The sequence below is a fragment of the Chiloscyllium plagiosum genome, unplaced genomic scaffold, assembly GCF_037043375.1.
Source record: "Chiloscyllium plagiosum isolate Xiang-an unplaced genomic scaffold, Cpla_swu_hap1 HiC_scaffold_18, whole genome shotgun sequence".
Classification (NCBI taxonomy): domain Eukaryota; kingdom Metazoa; phylum Chordata; class Chondrichthyes; order Orectolobiformes; family Hemiscylliidae; genus Chiloscyllium; species Chiloscyllium plagiosum.
The window spans coordinates 32,661,695-32,680,444 of NW_028270156.1; the positions used below are offsets into that span (position 1 = coordinate 32,661,695).

Sequence of the window (18,750 nt, forward strand, 5' to 3'; positions counted from 1 at the left end):
GGGTCTACGGGCTGCAGAAGAGGAGAGGGGAGGTGCAGGTTCTACGGGCTGCAGAAGAGGAAAGGGGAGGTGCAGGGTCTGCAACAGAGGAGAGGGGAGGTGCAGGGTGTACGGGCTGCAGTAGAGGAGAGGGGAGGTGCAGGGTCTGCAACAGAGGAGAGGGGAGGTGCAGGGTCTGCAACAGAGGAGAGGGGAGGTGCAGGGTGTACGGGCTGCAGTAGGGAGGGGAGGTGCAGGGTCTACGGGCTGCAGTAGAGGAAAGGGGAGGTGCAGGGTCTGCAACAGAGGAGAGGGGAGGTGCAGGGTGTACGGGCTGCAGTAGGGAGGGGAGGTGCAGGGTGTGCAACAGAGGAGAAGGGAGGTGCAGGGTGTACGGGCTGCAGTAGAGGAGAGGGGAGGTGCAGGGTCTGCAACAGAGGAGTAGGGAGGTGCAGGGTGTACGGGCTGTAGTAGAGGGGAGGTGCAGGGGCTGCAGCAGAGGAGAGGGGAGCGGTGAGTCACGCAGAGATTGCTGTATCGGGGCGGTGCATCTTGCAGAGCTGCAGCAACAGCGTGGTGCATCGTGCATTATGCAGAGCGCCCTACTCCTCTTGCTTCTGTCCGTGGCCCCCTTTGCCCACTGTATTCCTGCTTTGCACAGAGAACTGCTCCAGAAAGATGCGACTGAGAGCGTGGACCAAACGAGCCTCCGGGAGATGTTTGAGGAGGTGGAGGAGCTGATGGAGGACACACAGCAGAAGCTACAAGGAGCCGCTCGGGAGGTAAAATATTTCATTTCGGACGCGCCTCTGCGTTTATTTTGCAGTTTCTGAATTCTATTATATTGCAACGGTCAGACCAGTTATTCATCCATCCCTGTACTGAGAGTTTGCACCTGCTCAATGACATTAATACTTTTGGCTTTCTTCTAAACGAGACTACTTGCTTTCGGATAATGGATTGTGGGAGAGAAGAGAATTACTGCGCAGTTTTAGAAAGTGGTTGGGTTTAACTGCCCAGTTATAATTTTTCCTTTTCCCGATTTTGATATTTTTTCACTCAGCATCATTCAGAGTGATTTTAAATCCTCGAAAAGTTTCTTCCTATCAAAACAAGTTTGGCCCCTTATGGAGGCCATTGGACTCTCTAACTGCTTTAGTTATAGTTGGGTTGGGATTTTTTGGATTTTTTTCCTCTTGGAAATGCAGTTGGCTGTCTTTTTCAAAAACAAATCTGACGTAATTGCACACCCTGGATGGTCTGTACTGGCTCTTGCTTAACAAGTTTTTCCAACTTCAATTCTCTTCCTCCTACTCAAATCTCCCATGGTCATACTTCATCCCAATCTCTAATCTCTTGCAGCTCTAACCACCTGAGATAAAACGGAATACTGGAGAACCTCAGCAGATCTGGCGGCATCTGTGGAGAGAGAAATGGTAGGGAATTAATGGTTTGAGTTCGGTGTGATTCTTCAGAACTGGAGAAGTGTCATATCAGACTTGAAACATTAACTCTGTTTCTCCACAGATGCTGCCAGACCTGCTGAGTTTCTCCAATATTTGATTAAAAATAATTTTAAAACAATTTCATGACGTGAAGAGGACATCAGTTATTGTCCATCCTAATTCACCTTGAGAAGATGGTGGTGAGTTGCTGCCTTGAATTGCTGCAGTAACTGGGAGGTAGGTACACTGTGAAGGGAATTCTGGAATTTTGACCTTAGCGACAGTGAAGGAGCAGTAAAATTACCAGGCTTTTCAGAGGCGTTGTTGAAGGAGCTGAGTGAATTGTTGTGGTGCATTTTGTGGATGATGCGCATTGCTGTCACAGTTATTGGTGGTGGAGGAAGTGAACATTGAGGGTGGTTCATGACATAGGTGGTTCGTTCCTGAAGAAGGGCTTATGCCCGAAACGTCGATTCTCCTGCTCCTCGGATGCTGCCTGGCCTGCTGTGTTTTTCCAGCACCACACTTCTCAACTCTGGTTCATGACATGCCAATCGACCGGGCTGCTTTGTCCTGGCTGGTTGAGAGTATGGTGCTGGAAAAGCATGGCAGGTCAGGCAGCATCCGGTGAGCAGGAAAATCGACGTTTCGGGCAAAAGCCTTTCAAAGGGGTCGTCGATTTTCCTGCTTCTCGGATGCTGCCTGACCTGCTGTGCTTTTCCAGCGCCACACTCTCGACTCTCCATCTTCAGCACCTGCAGTCCTCACTTTCGCCGAGTTGATTTTGTCCTGGATGGTGTCAAGCTGCTTGTGCTGATGGAGTTGCATTCATCTAGGCACATGGGGAGGATTCCTGACTTGTGCCTTAGAGATAGTGGACAGGCTTTGGGGAGACAGGAGACTGGTCACTTATTATAGAACACTCAGGCTCTTGCCCTAAGATGGAGGAACAGAATTAGGCTGTTTGGCTCCATCATTCAATGATGGCTGATACATTTCTCAACTCTGTTCTCTGTAACTGTGGATCCCCTTGCTAATCATATTTACACAGTTGGACCAGTTCAGCTCTGGTCAGCAGATAGCACTTCTGGATACCAAACCTATTCAAGAAACTTGAACGTGTTTTAGAGTAATAGTTTGCTACCAAGCCACTTCAGGGGATGTTAAATGATGGATTTTTCAGGTGGTAACTATTAAGATGGGTGATGTTTGTTTAACAAGGAAATTCCAGAGTCTGTGGCCTCAATAACTGAGGGCACAGTAATGGAGATTGGATCCGAGGAGCGGTAGATGGAGTTTAATTTAGATAAATGTGAGGTGCTGCATTTTGGAAAGGCAAATCAGGGCAGGACTTATACACTAATGGTAAGGTCTTTGAGAGTGGTGCTGAAAAGAGACCTTGGAGTGTAGGTTGATGGCTCCTTGAAAGTGGAGTCCCAAGTAGATAGGTTGGTGAAGACAGCATTTGGTATGCTTTCTTTTATTAGTCAGAGCACTGAGTACCAGAGTTGGGAGGTCATGTTGTGGCTATACAGTACATTGGTCTGGTCAGTTTTGGAATATTGTGTGCAATTCTAGTCTCCATCCTATTGGAAGGATATTGTGAAACTTGAAAGGGTTCAGAAAAGATTTACAAAGATGTTGCCAAGGTTGGAGGATTTGAGCTATAGGGAGAGGCTGAATAGGCTGGGGCTATTTTCCCTGGAGCGTCGGAGGCTGAGGGGTGACCTTATAGAGGTTTATAAAATCATGAGGGACGTGGATAGGGTAAACAGATAAGGTCTTTTCCCTGGGGTGGGGGAGTCCAGAACTAGAGGCCATAGGTTTAGGGTGAGAGGGGAAAGATTTAAAAGGGACCTAAAGGACAACTTTTTCATGCACAGGGTGGTGCGTGTATGGAATGAGCTGCCAGAGGAAATGGTGGAGGTACAATTACAACATTTAAAAGGCATCTGGATGGGTATATGAATAGGAAGGGTTTGCAAGGATATGGATAAATACTGGCAAATGGGACTAGATTGGGTTGGGATATCTGGTTGGCATGGACAAGTTGGGCTGAAGGGTTTGTTTCCATGCTGTACTTCTCTATGACTCAAGAGAGCAGACTTTGAAAAGAGCAGAAATAATGTTAGGGTGCTTACGATTTGTGCAACTGTTTCTAGATTACATTTTTTTAAACAAAGCAAATGATCTTTTATGTAGCCTTTAAACTTTAAACAGTTCTATACATTCCCAAATAAGGGGTGGTGGAGGGGGGAGTCGTGAATACTAAAGCTTCATGGTTAGGACACAAGTTCTTAAAACAACCAGCGTCCAGTGTCTCGGTTGAGTGCTGCATTTAGTTACAGAATATGGTATGTGAAGCCTACATTAACATGATTACTTGTGGCTGAAACAAATGATAGAATTCAAGCTGTACTTTATGTTGAATAAAATGGGGCATTTACAAAGTGGAAATAAGAAGGTTGTTGATAAATGAAAGCAATTTGCCTGACTATGGTAAGTGTTAGTTGTCAGTCCTGATCATTTTAATGACACGCTTAAATCAGACATTGGGGTAATTTATTCAGACACTGCTTACTATCTTTAGGAATGATTTTCTTAATGCAAAGTATTTTCAATTTGGGTACTATAAATGTTGGGAGGCAATGGCCTAGTGATAATATCACCAGACTATTAATATTGAAGAACAAGTACAAATACAGGTGACTAGGCTATTAATACTGAAGAGTAAGTACATAGAGATGTATAGCACGATAGCAGACCCTTCGGTCCAACTCATCCAAGCCAACCAGATATCCCAACCCAATCTAGTCGCATTTACCAGCACTTGACCCATATCCCTCAAAACCCTTCGGATTCATATACCTATCCAGATACCTTTTAAATGTTGCAATTGCACCAGCATCCCCTGGCAGCTCATTGCATACACGCACCAGCTCTGTGTGAAAAAGTTGCCCCTTAGGTCCCTTTTTAAATCTTTCCCCTGTTGCCCTAAAACTATGCCCTCTAGTTTTGGACTCCCCCACCCCAGGGAAAAGTGTTTGTCTATTTACCCCATCCATGTCCCTCATGATTTAATAAACCTCTATAAAGTCACCCCTCAGCCTCCGCCGCTCCAGGGAAAACAGCCCCAGCCTATTCAGCCTCTCCCTTTCGCTCCAATCCTCCAACCTTGGCAAACTCCTTGAAAGTCTTTTCTGAACCCTTTAAATTTTCACAACATCCTTCCTACAGGTAGGAGACCAGAATTGCACACAATATTCCGAAAGTGGCCTGATCAATATTCTGTACGGCCGCAACATGACCTCCCAACTCCGATACTGAATTCTCTGACCAATAAAGGAGAACATACCAAATGCCGTCTTCACTATCCTATCTACCTGTGACTATACTCTCAAGGAGCTAAGAACCTACACTCATTCTGCTATAACATATGGTACGTTAAGGCGAATTAGCTGTAACGCAATTAACAAATTGGGGACACTGTTTCTAAAGAACGAACTTATAAAGTGTGTGTTGGCTATAACATGACTACATTACCAATCCTTCAAGCACCGTTTCTAAAGTGCTATTTTTGTACAACAAGTTTGGAATCATCGCGTTTATAGAAGAATTACCCGTAATGTACTGGGGACCTAGGTTCAAATGCTGCCATGAATTCAATTAAAAACAAAATTAAGAGGGTCAATTAGTTCAGTTGGTTGGATAGCATGGGTTCAAGTCCCACACTGGCTGAGGTTAGCATGAAGGACTCTCCTTCTCAACCTTTCCCCTTGCCTGAGGGGTGGTGACCCTCAGGTTGAACAACCACTAGTTGTCTCTCTGTGAGATAGCAGCTTGATAGCCTGTATTCTTTTCCCAGCTACACCAGGTCCAACAAAGGGTCTCATTCTTTTCCCTGATTATGTTGCTCAGTTGAAGTTGAAAATGGAAGTTTCTTAGAAATACAAATCTGCACGGCGTGGAGAAATGAGCAGAAGACATGCCTTGAGAAACATCATTACTACAGTACAATAGAACCACACATTCTAAAGAAGTTAGATTAGATTACCTACAGCGTGGAAACAGGCCCCCCGGCCCAACAAATCCACACTGACCCTCTGAACAGAAACCCACCCAGACCTATCTCTCTCTGACTAGTGCACCTAACATTATGGGCAATTTAACGTGGACAGTTCAGCTGACCTGCACATCTTTCGACTATGGGAGGAAACTGGAAAACCAGAAGGAAACCCACGCAGACACAGGGAGAATGTGCAAACTCTACACAGACAGTTGCCTGAGGCTGGAATCGAATCTGGGTCCCTGGTGCAATGAGGTAGCAGTGTTAACCACTGAGCCACCAAATGGTGTAAGAGGGCAGCTCTATCCTTTAGTAGACAAATCATTGAAATTTGAGACCAATAAGAAAAAGCAAATCCCTTGTGTTCTATTTCTAGTGAAATAGAATTATAAAGCAGGGCAGTTTATATTAAACTTAGATCTAGCCTTGGTTTGATGTCCTGGAGAGTACAAAGCACAGTTTAGTTGTCATCTGTCAAAGTCATAGAGAAGGACTGGAGAAAGTGCAAAAAAGGTTTAGAAGGCTGATTGCAGGATTGAGTGATTATACATGAGGGGAAAGATTATACAGCTTCGATGGTCCTTCTCTATAGAGTAGAGAGAACCTGGTGGCTGATCTGATACAAACCTTTAGTATAGGCATGGAGGAGATGTCTTCCACTATCTAGAAGACCAGAACTAAAATCAGAAATATAAAATAGTTGTTAATAAATCCAACAGCGAATTCAGGACAAACATCCTTTTTTCTTCCAGAGTGTTTAGAATTTGGAACTCACGACGACAGTGTTAGATGAATGCCATATTCCTGAAGAACAAGGTGGATGAATGCATGAGGGAGAAAGGAGTAGAAGGGTATGTTGATAATTTGAGATGAAGTTGGGTGTAAGAGGCTGATGGGGAGTATAAACACAGCAAAGAACATTGGTCCCTAAGGTCTGTTCTTTGCTGTTAATTACTGTGTAAAGATAGTCAGCTTTAAGTGTTGATTTTCAAATTGGTTAACTCACCAAATATAAGCTGCAAAATGTATACTCCAACTGGAAGTGTTTAAAAAGTTGACCTAAATCAATCGTGCCAGACAGGAATGTTAATGTGTACAAAGAGACATTTTTTTTCATCAGAGGGTTTCCTAAAAATCCAGGCGGTAAGCCAAAATATCCTGGAAGAAATTTCACACCACAGGGGATCAGAGTGAAATGTAAACTTCATTCACTTTGCGTAGTTAATCAAGCCATTCCACATAGAGAAGGTGATCGTAATACAAAAAAGGAAGAATTTGCACTTCTGTAGCACCATTTACAATCTCAATGGGTGTCTGAAACACTTCACCACCATTGAAGTACCTCTGTAACTTAGTAACTGCTGAAATATAGGAAGCAGTGTAGGGAATTTGTGCAGCAAGGTCTTGTATAGCTCCCAGCTTAGAAGTTACTGAAATGGATTTTGAAAGGAAACTTGCCAGGGATACCAAAATCAATAAGAAGAAATTTTATGATTATATCAAAGGAAAGCAAGCTGGTCAGCAGCAATGTTGGTGTTTTAAAGACTGAAAATAGGGATATTGTCAGTGACAATGGGGAAATGGCAGACATATTGACTAATTATTTTGCCTCCATATTTACAGCATAAAAGTAGAATAGCTTGCTGGAAGTACTGAGAAAATTAATAGTGGATTGGGAACAGAGACTGAATAAAATTAATGTAAGTAAACATGGATAGTGAGGAATCTAATGGGATTAGTGACAAATCCCTGGTACCTGACGTTTCCGCCCGAGGGTGTTAACGGAAGTGAGGAGCACGTTGTTGATGCTGTAGCTACAATTTGTCAGACTTCCCCGGATACAGAAGATGTCCCTCTGAATTGGAAAATTGCAGTCTGCTTTTAAAGAAGGCTGAAAGAGGACAAACAGAAAATGACTTACCAGTTTGGCTAATATCTGTTGTGGCGAAACTGTTGAGTCTACAATCAAAGATGGTGTAACTGAACACCCTGAAAATTTTCAGTGAGAGCCAGCATGGATTGCTGACAGGTAGATCATAACTGATGATAAACCTCATTGAATTTTTGTGAAGAGGTGATTAAGGTAGTGGACAGAAGAATGTTAATGTATTTTGGTTACATGGACTTCCAGAAGACATCTGAAAAAGTTCCACATGACAGACTGTTAACTGAGGTAGAAGCCTATGGAATTGAGGGCAAATTACTGACATGGTTGAGTAATTGGTTGTGCAGCAGGCGACAGAAAATAATAGCTAGGTACTCATGTTGGGCAGGATGTGACCTTTGGTATCTCACAGGGATCTGTGTAGGGGCCTGAATTATTCACATTATGATTTAGATAATGCATAGAAGGTCATGTACCCAAATCCGCCAATGGCACAAATATAGGCTACAGTGTAGATAGTCTATTAATATCCCTTTCTAATTTAATGTTAAATGAATGAGCAGAACTGTGGCAGATGGATTTCAGTGTAAGCAAATGTACCTTTATCCATCTTAGACTGAAAAAGTAGATCGGGAAACTTTCGAGGTAGCAAGAAGTTAAATACCTTGGATGTCCAAAGAAGCCTTTGGGATTTTGGGTACATAATCTTTAAAATGTCACAGACAAGTGAAGAAAATGATCAACAAAGCTAATGGAATACTGCTGTTTATATCTAGAGGACTGAATTATAAGGATGTGTCCAAGGATACTGAAGGAAGTAAGAGTAGAAACTAAGGTCACGTCATAATTTCCCAAACCTTGTTAGGTACAGGAATGCTGTCACAGGACTGGAGGATTAGTTGTTACATAAAGGGTTAAGGGGTAAGCGCAGCAATCATGGCAGCCACTTTAAACTCTTGTGATGGGAAGGCTTTGGGAAGTGATAATCCCTGGCAAAATTTACTCTTCACTTGGACAATATGAATTATTGAAGGAAGGCCAACCCAGATTTGCTTAAAAAGATTGTTTAATGAATTTGACTTAGTCGTTTGAGGTAACGAGGAGTGTGTAGCTAATGGGAATATGGTTGAGATGGTATAAGATGACTTCCAGGAGGTTTAATAAGGCCATGCAACAGGTTTGACAGCAGAGTTAGAGCTCGTGGAATAAGAGGGACAGTGGCAGCAAATGAGTGTAGTGGCTGTTTTTCATGCAGGGCGAAGATTTATACTGTGGCTCCACAGGAATCTGTATAAGGACCGCCTGCTATTTTCTATATATTAATTGTGTGTCATGGTCACAATTTTAAAATTTACGGTTGGGACATAACAGTAAGAGTAAGCCATTCAGCCCCTCTGATCCATTCCACCATTCAATACATTCGTGGTTGGTCTGATTGTGGCATTAACTCCATTTTGCTACCTTCCCCCTCCATCCCAGATGGAGTCATTAGATTCGAAACCTTAGCTTGCACTCTCTCCATTGGTGCTGCCTGACCCAGTGTGATTCCAGCATTTTTTTTTTGTTTTCAGTACAGATTCCAACATCTACAGTGACTTGGTCCTGCTCTGTAACCATATATTTTTATGGCTACTTCCAGTTCATTTTCTGGACAGTGGTAACCACAGTACATTGATAGTGGGATAGTTCATTGATAATGTGATAGAGTATAATGGGAGTGATTGCTAGATTCAGTTTCTTGTTCGAAGTGGTTTCTGCCTGCTCTTGTATGGCATAATTTCTGAGGCATTATGAATATCGTGCATTCATCACAAACATCTGACCTTTATGGTGGTGAGAAATTTGTTGAAGTAGCTGACTGTGAATTTGCCCTGGACAGTGACTGCCTTTGTTAGTGCACAAATACAAATCAACAATCTGTGAAAAAGAAATAATACATTGGGAGTTGTGGATCAGCTCAAATTGATGGGCAGTTTGCACCAGTCTGATGTTGGCCTGGCACAAGTAAACTCTCCATCAGTCACCGCAGAATTGATGGATTTGTGGTGTAAATGTGAATAAGCATTTCAGCCATTACATTGATTTTTAATTTCCTAATATAAGGATTCCCAATGATGTAATTTTGTAGTCATCATATATAACTCAGAGGCTTAGAAAGGGAGCACTTGAAACTGCATAGTCTCATTCCTCCAAGTCTAAATTATTGAAAACTTTCTTGAATTTAAAACATAAGCACTTTTTCCTTTTTTTAAACTAAATTTGGTTTTCTCTGATGTCTTCCATGGAGTCTTATTTTCTCACTCCTTTATTTCTTTTCTGTACATCATTTGCCTTTTCATCTGATTTCCTCCTTGTGCTGTTTCTTTAACTTAAATCTAATTGGTTAAAGAGGTAAACTGATATTCCATTTGAGCAGATATGTAGTGCCTATTCCTAATTACCTTTGAGAAGGTGGTAATGAGCTGCATTCTTGAACCACGGTGGTCCCTGTGCACTGCACTGTTGCTAGGGAAGGTGGTCCAGGGTTTTGACCTAGGGATAGTGATGGAACATGATATAGTTCCAAGTCAGGAAGGTGGGTGGCTTTGAGGGGAACTTGCAGGCGGTGGTGTTCCAAAGCACCTTCCACTTGTTTTTCTAGGTGGTCATGAGTGTGGGGTTGGAAAGTGCTGTTGAAGCAGTGGTTGTTGTATTGTTGCAGTGCACCTTGTAAATGATCGAGGAGAAAGTGAGGACTGCAGACGCTGGAGATCAGAGCTGAAAATGTGTTGCTGGAAAAGCGCAGCAGGTCAGGCAGCATCCAAGGAGCAGGAGAATTGACGTTTCGGGTAATAGCCCTTCTTCAGGAAGTGATGGAAGGAGTGAATGCTCACGTTGGTGAATGGGATGGGCTGCTTTGTCCTGGATCGTGTCAGGACTCTTGTCATTTTAGAGCTATTCATCCAGACAAGTGGACATTATTCCATCATATCAAGGACTTGGGCGTTGTAGATGGTGGACAGGTTTTGTGAAGTCTAGATGGGTTACTCACAGAAGAATACCAAACCTCTGACTTGCTCCTGTAGACAAGATGTTTAAGTATTGGTCCAGTTAAGTTTTTTTGGTCAATGGTAATCCTTACGATATGAATGGGGTGGATGCAGTGATGGTAATGGTATTGAATGTCAACGGGATACGATTAGGTTATAGCCCCAGCCTGAAAGTTGTCCAGGTCTTGCTGCATATGGACACTAACCTGTTCAGGACCTGAGGAGTCAAAAACAATATTGAACACTGTGCAATTGTCAGCTAATGTCCCTGCTTGAGACACCTCAAGGCTTTTGCATGTAGCTGCTATCAAGAGGGAATCTTGTGCTGAAGCAAGTGAAAGCCAGCCATTGGTGGGAACAAAAGGGGACCATTCAGTTAATATGTCAGCTCCATCTGCCTTAATACTAGCCACAATAAGAATAACTCGTTGTCAGTCTTGAAATCTAAAATTGTCTCCCAGCAGGGAGGTTGGGGGCTGCAACAACTAGATTTCCACAACTCATTTGTGCCGAATAGTGTTTTTGATTGCAACCCTGTGCTGTCTCGCTCTAAGTTTATGATCAGACTCTTTGTTCAGAACTCTCCGTATTCACCCAGTATTGACCCAGTCAGTCCAGTATTTCAAAACCTTTCTCAGATTACCCTTAATCTTCAAAACTCATGGGTATGCAATTTAGCTGTTTTTAACTTCTTTGCTGGTGCTAATAAATTCTTTCGATTTTCGTGCAGGTTATGTTTGACACTCTTGAAATTTTTGCGCTGCTGCAGTTCTGGCCCATTGACCTTCCCTGACTTCTGTCACTCCAGTATTAATGACCACCCTTTCAGTTGTCTGGTTCCTAAGCTTTCATTGCTTAACCTCTAGGCACCTGTCTGTCTCAGTCCTTTTTAAGATTCTTCTTAAACCCTTGTTCTTTGATCAAAATTCTTTGCCAGTTGTCTTAATGCCGTTCAGTGGGTTAGTATTACATTTTGTCTTGCCTCTGTGAAGTTGCTTGGGATGGTTTATTGTGCTATCAGTGTTTTGTTATAGAAATGCAAATTATTGTTGAAAATAACTTGGTTATATGGTGCCTTTCAATCCAGGAAGTTACTCTAGATGGGAGAGGTAACATCATCCCTCAGCCTTTTAACTTTGAGGGAATGTAAACCAAGTCTGCACAGCCTGTCCTCGCCAATCTTCTCAGTTGATTAAAAGCAGGGATTTGTTTTCTAAATGTAATCGCAGATGGAGTTGAAGCAAGGGAGGATGTTACGGGATCTGGAGAGCGTATCCGCCAACTACAGCAAACTTGGCGCACGTTCCTGGGTGAGAAACTTGACTATCAGCGCTTTTCTGGAAAACAAGAAGGTAAGCTAACTGGAAACTTCAGCCTGCTTGATAGGGCAGACTTTCTGATTGAGTTGCTGAATTTGGCAGGAAGGTGTTTCCTTTAAGGCCAGTTTTCCTCCTGCACAAACACCACGAGCTATGACGCTGCAAGGTGCAGCAATACAGCATGGAATCACACAACACAGGACTCCAAGCTGGGCTGATTGTGGCACAGATGGCACCACGCTCGTCTCTAACTGCCAGAGTTTTGGGTTTCCAGTCCCACTGTGGGAGAACGCACTTTTGGAAATGCCAACTTTCAGGTGGAATGTTAACTCTCCATCCACTTGATAAACTGCATGTACAAGAACTCATGGCGCTATTTTGTAAAATAACAAGGGAGGTATCCCTGATATCTGTCTGATATTTGTGCATCGGTCACCATCACAGGAACCAATCATATAATCATCACTATGTTGCTGTTTGTGATATTTTGCAATGCTGTGTTTCCAATATTATAACGTGACTACATTTCATAAGTACTTCATTCCCTTTATCCTGCCTTAGGGATTTCAGGTGGTGCTGAAAAACAATATAAACGCAAGCTGCCTTGTTTAAGGAGGAAGCCATTTACTCCTCACTTCTGTCCTCGCTGTTTGAACTGGCTACCTAATTAGCCCCACTTCCTCTGCTATTTCCTGATCGTCCTTCAGATATTTATCCAGTACCTTTTTATAAATTACTGTTGAATCATCTTGCAATGCCCTTTCAGACAAAGCTTTCCAGATTATGACAGCATGCTTGGGTGGTGGGAAGAGAAATCACTTCCCCCTTTAACAGTCTCCAACTTGTCAGCATTCTCTTCTCTCAGTAAACACCGATTCCAAAGTACACTAACCTACTCTAGCTTTCTGCTGCACCTCTAAATGTAAATTCTGACTTTTTAAAAAAACTCATTAATAGTCCATGTCTATCTGTCACTTACTTATTGTTTGTATGCTAATAGAACACTTATGGGTTTCCTTTTAAGCTAACTCTTTCTCTCTTGTCATATTCTCCTTTTTGTTGAAACTTTATTGCTGGAACAGCACAGCAGGTCAGGCAGCATCCAGGGAACAGGAGATTCGACGTTTCGGGCACAGGCCCTTCTTCAGGAATGAGCAGAGAGTGTTCAGCAGGAGAAGATAAAAGGTAGGGAGGAGGGACTTGGAGGAGGGGCGTTGGAAATGTGATAGGTGGAAAGAGGTCAAGGTGAGGGTGATAGGTCGGAGTAGGATGGAGGTGGAGAGGTCAAGAAGAAGACTGCAGGTCAGGAGGGCGGTGCCGGGCTGGAGGGATTTGGCTGAGACAAGGTGGGGGGAGGGGGGATGAAGAAACTGGTGAAGTCCAAGTTCATCCCCTGTGGTTGGAGGGTTCCCAGTCGGAAGATAAGACGCTCCTCCTCCGACCGTCGCGTTGTTGTGGTTTGGCGGTGGATGAGTCCAATGACCTGCATATCCTCGGTGGAGTGGGTGTGGCCTCCTCTATATTGGGGAGACAGGCCGCCTACTTGCGGAGCGTGCACCTCCACCCACATCATCTACTGCATCCGCTGCAGCCGGTGTGGCCTCCTCTATATTGGGGAGACAGGCCGCCTACTTGCGGAGCGATTCAGAGAGCACCTCTGGGCCACCCGGACGAACCAACCCAACCACCCTGTAGCACAGCATTTCAACTCCCCCTCCCACTCCACCGAGGATATGCAGGTCATTGGACTCATCCACCGCCAAACCACAACAACGCGACGGTCGGAGGAGGAGCGTCTTATCTTCCGACTGGGAACCCTCCAACCACAGGGGATGAACTTGGACTTCACCAGTTTCTTCATCCCCCCTCCCCCCACCTTGTCTCAGCCGAATCCCTCCAGCCCGGCACCGCCTTCCTGACCTGCAGTCGTCTTCTTGACCTCTCCGCCTCCATCCTACTCCGACCTATCACCCTCACCTTGACCTCTTTCCACCTATCACATTTCCAACGCCCCTCCTCCAAGTCCCTCCTCCCTACCTTTTATCTTCTCCTGCTGAACACTCTCTGCTCATTCCTGAAGAAGGGCCTGTGCCCGAAACGTCGAATCTCCTGTTCCCTGGATGCTGCCTGACCTGCTGTGCTGTTCCAGCAATAAAGTTTCAACTTTGATCTCCAGCATCTGCAGACCTCACTTTCTCCTCGAAGATATTCTCCTTTTGGCAGTCCTGCTATTGTCTTGCCCTTAGCTTATTAAATTTGGCCAAGTTCTCACTTGAATACACCACCAGACACCCAACTGAAAGAGCTGTGGATGCTGGAAAGCTGAAACAAAACAGAAATTGCTGGAATTTCTGGCAGATCTGGAGATAAATCAGAGTTAACGTTTCGGGTCCAGAATAGATCATACACCCAGTTGTCTTTTTTTTCGTCTTTATTTCAAGATATTCTCAATGTCCCTCATTATCCAAGGTGCCCTGGCTTTGATTTACTAAAGTGTACCTAGCCCATCTGTAAAACATCTCCTCTGCAAAGATCACCCATCATTCTTTTCTGCCAGTCTTTGATTCCGTTTTTCTCTTGGTGAGATTGCCTCTTATCACATTGCAGTTAACCTGTTTTGGTACTGTACTTTTTATTGATTCCCGTCTTCACTGATCCAATCCCGATGATCCCTCTCACCCAGCAATCTCCCACTGGCGTTTGACCCATTTGGCTTAACTACATTCAGATGACCCAGATTCAGCAATGACTCCTTTTCTGATGGATCACTGATAAGTCAGTAAAGGAAGTTTCCTGGACTTGTTTCAGAAATTCCTTACCCCTCCTTTCTCTTTAATGTATTCAAAATATTAAGGTAATTAAGTCCTTTGGTATTACTATTGTAATATCCCAGCAGTTTTGCTGATCTTTTTGTCCAGTTATTGAAGACCTGTGCAGTACAACAGACTCGCTCTTACTTAACTCTTATCTCTCTAGTGAATACTATCATCACTTTCAAGTCATTCTCTTTCTAACCTTTACAATGTCTTCCCAAAACAATACTGCCAATACACCTCTGTTTTCCTTCTATATCTTCTATGAATACTTTATATCCTTGAGTATTTAGTGTCCACTTTGCTCCTTGTAAGTCACATTTCTGTTTTTGCTATTATATCATATTCCCACCTGGTGATTGTTTGTAACACATGAACCATATTCCCCACATTTTGTGAATTTTCATACGTGCATTCTATAGCTCTCTTTATTCTAAACCTAGCCACATGGTCCTCCTTAGTTCATTCATATCTAATACAGTACTGGTCCCTTTTCTAGGGCTATCCAGCACGCAACCCTTTATGAATCTTACTCTTATGTTCCTACACCAAATTATATCACTTCATATTTCTCTGTACAGTGCAAACTCGATTATCCAAACGAGATGGGTGGGCACTGTTTTGTTTGGATAATCGATTATTCAGAAAATCTATTAAATGTCATTCCTCTGGGGCTCGGAATTTTAAAGTCTGCTTCCCATTCAGGAGACTACCAGCCGCACAGAGTGTGCGGGGCCCCACCCCCAACATGCACCCCCCAACCCAGTCCATCACTGCCCCCGCCTCCCCAACCCGGTCCAGCCCCCCCCCTCCCCCCACCCCCAACTCCATTCAACCCCCACCCCCACTCTGTCCAACACCGTCCCCTGTGCCCCAGCACAAAGCAGGGGAGCCCCCCCGCGGCCATCTGGACTGCACATCAACAACAAAACTGCTGCAGCTGCCTTTGTGGGGTAAGTCTCCAAATAGTGCACAGCCACACACACAACTTTTTACTGCAAAGTTTTGACAGATTCCACGTTTGCCCTGCCCAGGACAATGCTGGAGAGATTATTCCTGGGGGTGCAGGGTGGAGGTTAGGGTACACCCCTCTGTAGAACTCCGGGGAAAGTGAAGAGAGAGAGGGCGGGAGGTCAGTCATTTGGAGACGGTGCCTGTTTAATCACTGTAACAAAAGACGCGATCTGTAAACACGTCTTTGGTGTGATGTTTCTATATGGACCTTGAGATCTCCTTTGGTTAATCCAATTTTTGGATAATTGGTATTTGGGTAATTGAAGTTCCCCTGTATTAACTTTGATCTGTCATGTGTCAGTTGAATTCGCTGTCTCTTTTCTACAGAAACTTGTTGCTGTCTTCCTCATTTACTACTTTTACAGATTTCATATCATTAACAGATTTAAATTTATGCTGTGTTTACATTGGGTCATTACTATAATTCTAAAGGACCAGTGATTCTAATACAGACCTCTGTGTTGGTGAAGATTTTAATCGATTCTACTGCTGTAAGCAAAATATTCAAAGCATGTTTCTTTTCCCCTGCTGACAGATGTTTCACAGAGCAAATTGATCCAATTTATCTTGCTATGCAGGTTATAACTGGACGGCTTGTTCCAGACTGTGTGTGTGGGGAGAAGGAAGGGAAGGAGGATGGTTCTGATAAATCACTTTGACCCAGAACAATGATTACCCTTTTTATGTGTTCTTGTCAGCACCCGGGTAGATTTCTGATGAACGTAACTCTTTATGTGCAGTGTGATTTCAGTTTTATACTCCTGAGGCATTAGATCATGTTCAAATGCAACTCCACATATTTGAATACATAACCCAGGCTGAGCTTCAAACTGAGGGAATACTGCATGGTTGGAGAGGGATGTGGGATGGTGGCTCAGTGGTTAGTACTGCTACCTCACAGCGCCAGGGACCTGGGTTTGAGTCCCACCTCGAGCGACTGTCTGTGTGGAGTTTGCTCATTCTCCCTATCTCTGTGTGGGTTTCCTCCGGGTGCTCCAGTTTCCTCCCTCAATCCAAAGATGTGCAGGTTAGGTGAATTGGTCATGCTAAATTGCCCATAGTGTTAGACGCATTAGTCAGGGGTAAGCATAGGGTGGGGGAATGGGTCTCGGTGGGTTACTCTTTGGAGGTTCGGTATGGACTTGCTGGGCCAAAGGGCTTGTAGCATACTGGAGGGAATCGAATCAAGTGGTTGGAGGGGCCACCTGGCTGGAATTGCTCGGGCCAATATTTACCCCTTAATGGTAATTACAAAAACAAATGATCTGTTTGTTATCTCACTACTGTTTAGATGAGCTTGCTGTGTCACATTTCCAATATTCCAAGAGTAACTGTAGACCAAAGCACTTCATTTGTTGTAAAATTCTATGGAACATCATGATAACATGAAATGTACTATAGAAATCTGAAGTTTCTTTTCTCTTCTGACTTGAATAAACTTTCACAATTTTGCAGACTTTAGGCTTTTTGCTCTTGCACAGCCATCTCAGTGGAAACGTTCAGGAGCAAGGCTGCTAACAAATTTAAATTTTTCTGCTTTAACATTTTTTTTTTGGGCTATGGAAAGGCTTTCCAAGCTCAACCTGTTGCTGCCCCTGTCTGGAAAATGTGATTCAGGCCACCGTGGTTTCCTTTAGAAAATAATTTTTTTAAAAAAACACGTCAGTGACCACAAAAGTTAGCAAACCTCCTCTGCATTCTCGATTCCAGGCTGAGACCACACAGTGGCCAACAATCCCAAAATGTTTTGGTTTAGATTTTTTATTTAGAATGATACATTTTGAAAATCATCTCCCAACTGCTTCAGCACAGACCAAAGCTGTGTACAGCCTTGACAACCCAACCCTCTCTAGATACTGCTCTGGGCACGAGAATACAGAGTGCAGTTTCAATCTCGAGCCCTGCAGTTAACACTGAACTGGAAGTACTCCTCTTATCTCTGTGTTGTAGCCAGTGATTTGTTCTGTATGGGTTTGAGATTTATGTTTCTGCAGGTTTGGAAAGTGTTGTTTTTCGCAGTATGCCCTGACTAGTGGATAATTCCTACACCGGAACCCTGGAGTCTGTTCAGATCAGCAACAGAAATGGATATTTATGAGCAGGCATGTCCATTCATGCCCCTGTTCTGTTCCACCAACTGGATCATGAACTGATCTGTGGCTAAACTCCGTTTACTAATACTATGGACGCTAGAAGTTTAAAATAGAAAATGCTGCCGATTGAGAGAGAAATGGAATTATGTTTGCGGTCTATGATTTTTATCAGCAGAACTCTATCCCCAGTGCTATAGGAGCTGCAATGTGTCTCTAGCATTTTTCTGTTTTTACTCGTCTCTGGATTTCCCCGCCAGAAGAAATAATTTAGCTGTCTGCTCTTGGTATCCAATCTAAGATACTTATTATTTTAAATAACTCAGTCATATTAGATTCAACCATCTAAATACCATGGAATGCAAGCTTAGTTAATGAAACCTGTCTTTATTGAGAAACTGGGGATAAAAGATGTAAGTTCAAACAGATCTATGCTGCATTTGCTTCAGAACTAATATCGCCTTCCTTTGCGGTCTGGTCATAGAGTCATAGAGATGTACAACACGGAAACAGACCGTTCGGTCCAACCCGTCCATGCCAACCAGATATCCAAACCCAATCTAGTACCACCTGCCAGTACCCTGCCCATTTCCCTCCAAACCCTTCTTATTCATATACCCATCCAGATGCCTTTTAAATGTTGCAATTGTACCAGCCTCCACCACTTCCTCTGGCAGCTCATTCCATACACGTACCACTCTCTATGAAAACATTGCCCCTTAGGTCTCTTTTATATCTTTCCCCTCTCCCCTAAACCTATGCCGTCTAGTTCTGGACTCCCCCAACCCAGAGAAAACACTTTGTCTATTTATCCTATCCATGCCCCTCATAATTTTGTAAACCTCTATAAGGTCACCCCTCAGCCTCCGACGCTCCAGGGAGAACAGGCCCAGCCTGTTCAGCCTCTCCCTATAGCTCAAATCCTCCAACCCCGGCAACATCCTTGTAAATCTTTTCTGAACCTTTTCAAGTTTCACAACACCTTTCTGATAGGACGGAGACCAGAATTGCATGCAATATTCCAACAGTGGCCTAACCAATGTCCTGTACAGCCGCAACATGACCTTCCAACTCCTGTACTCAATACTCTGACCAATAAAGGAAAGCATA

The 18,750-nt window shown here is 43.7% G+C and overlaps 1 protein-coding gene across 1 annotated transcript in view; it reads left to right on the forward strand.

Moving 5' to 3' along the window:
- The first annotated feature begins 388 nt into the window (after positions 1 to 388).
- dkk3b (dickkopf WNT signaling pathway inhibitor 3b) overlaps positions 389 to 18,750 on the forward strand; it is a 38,712-nt gene continuing 20,350 nt past the window's right edge. Inside the window, exons 1-2 of the mRNA XM_043705671.2 lie at positions 389 to 761; positions 11,634 to 11,756. Of these exons, the coding sequence (XP_043561606.2) occupies positions 570 to 761; positions 11,634 to 11,756 (315 nt within the window). The 5' untranslated portion in view covers positions 389 to 569. The remainder of the gene's footprint in view (positions 762 to 11,633; positions 11,757 to 18,750) is intronic.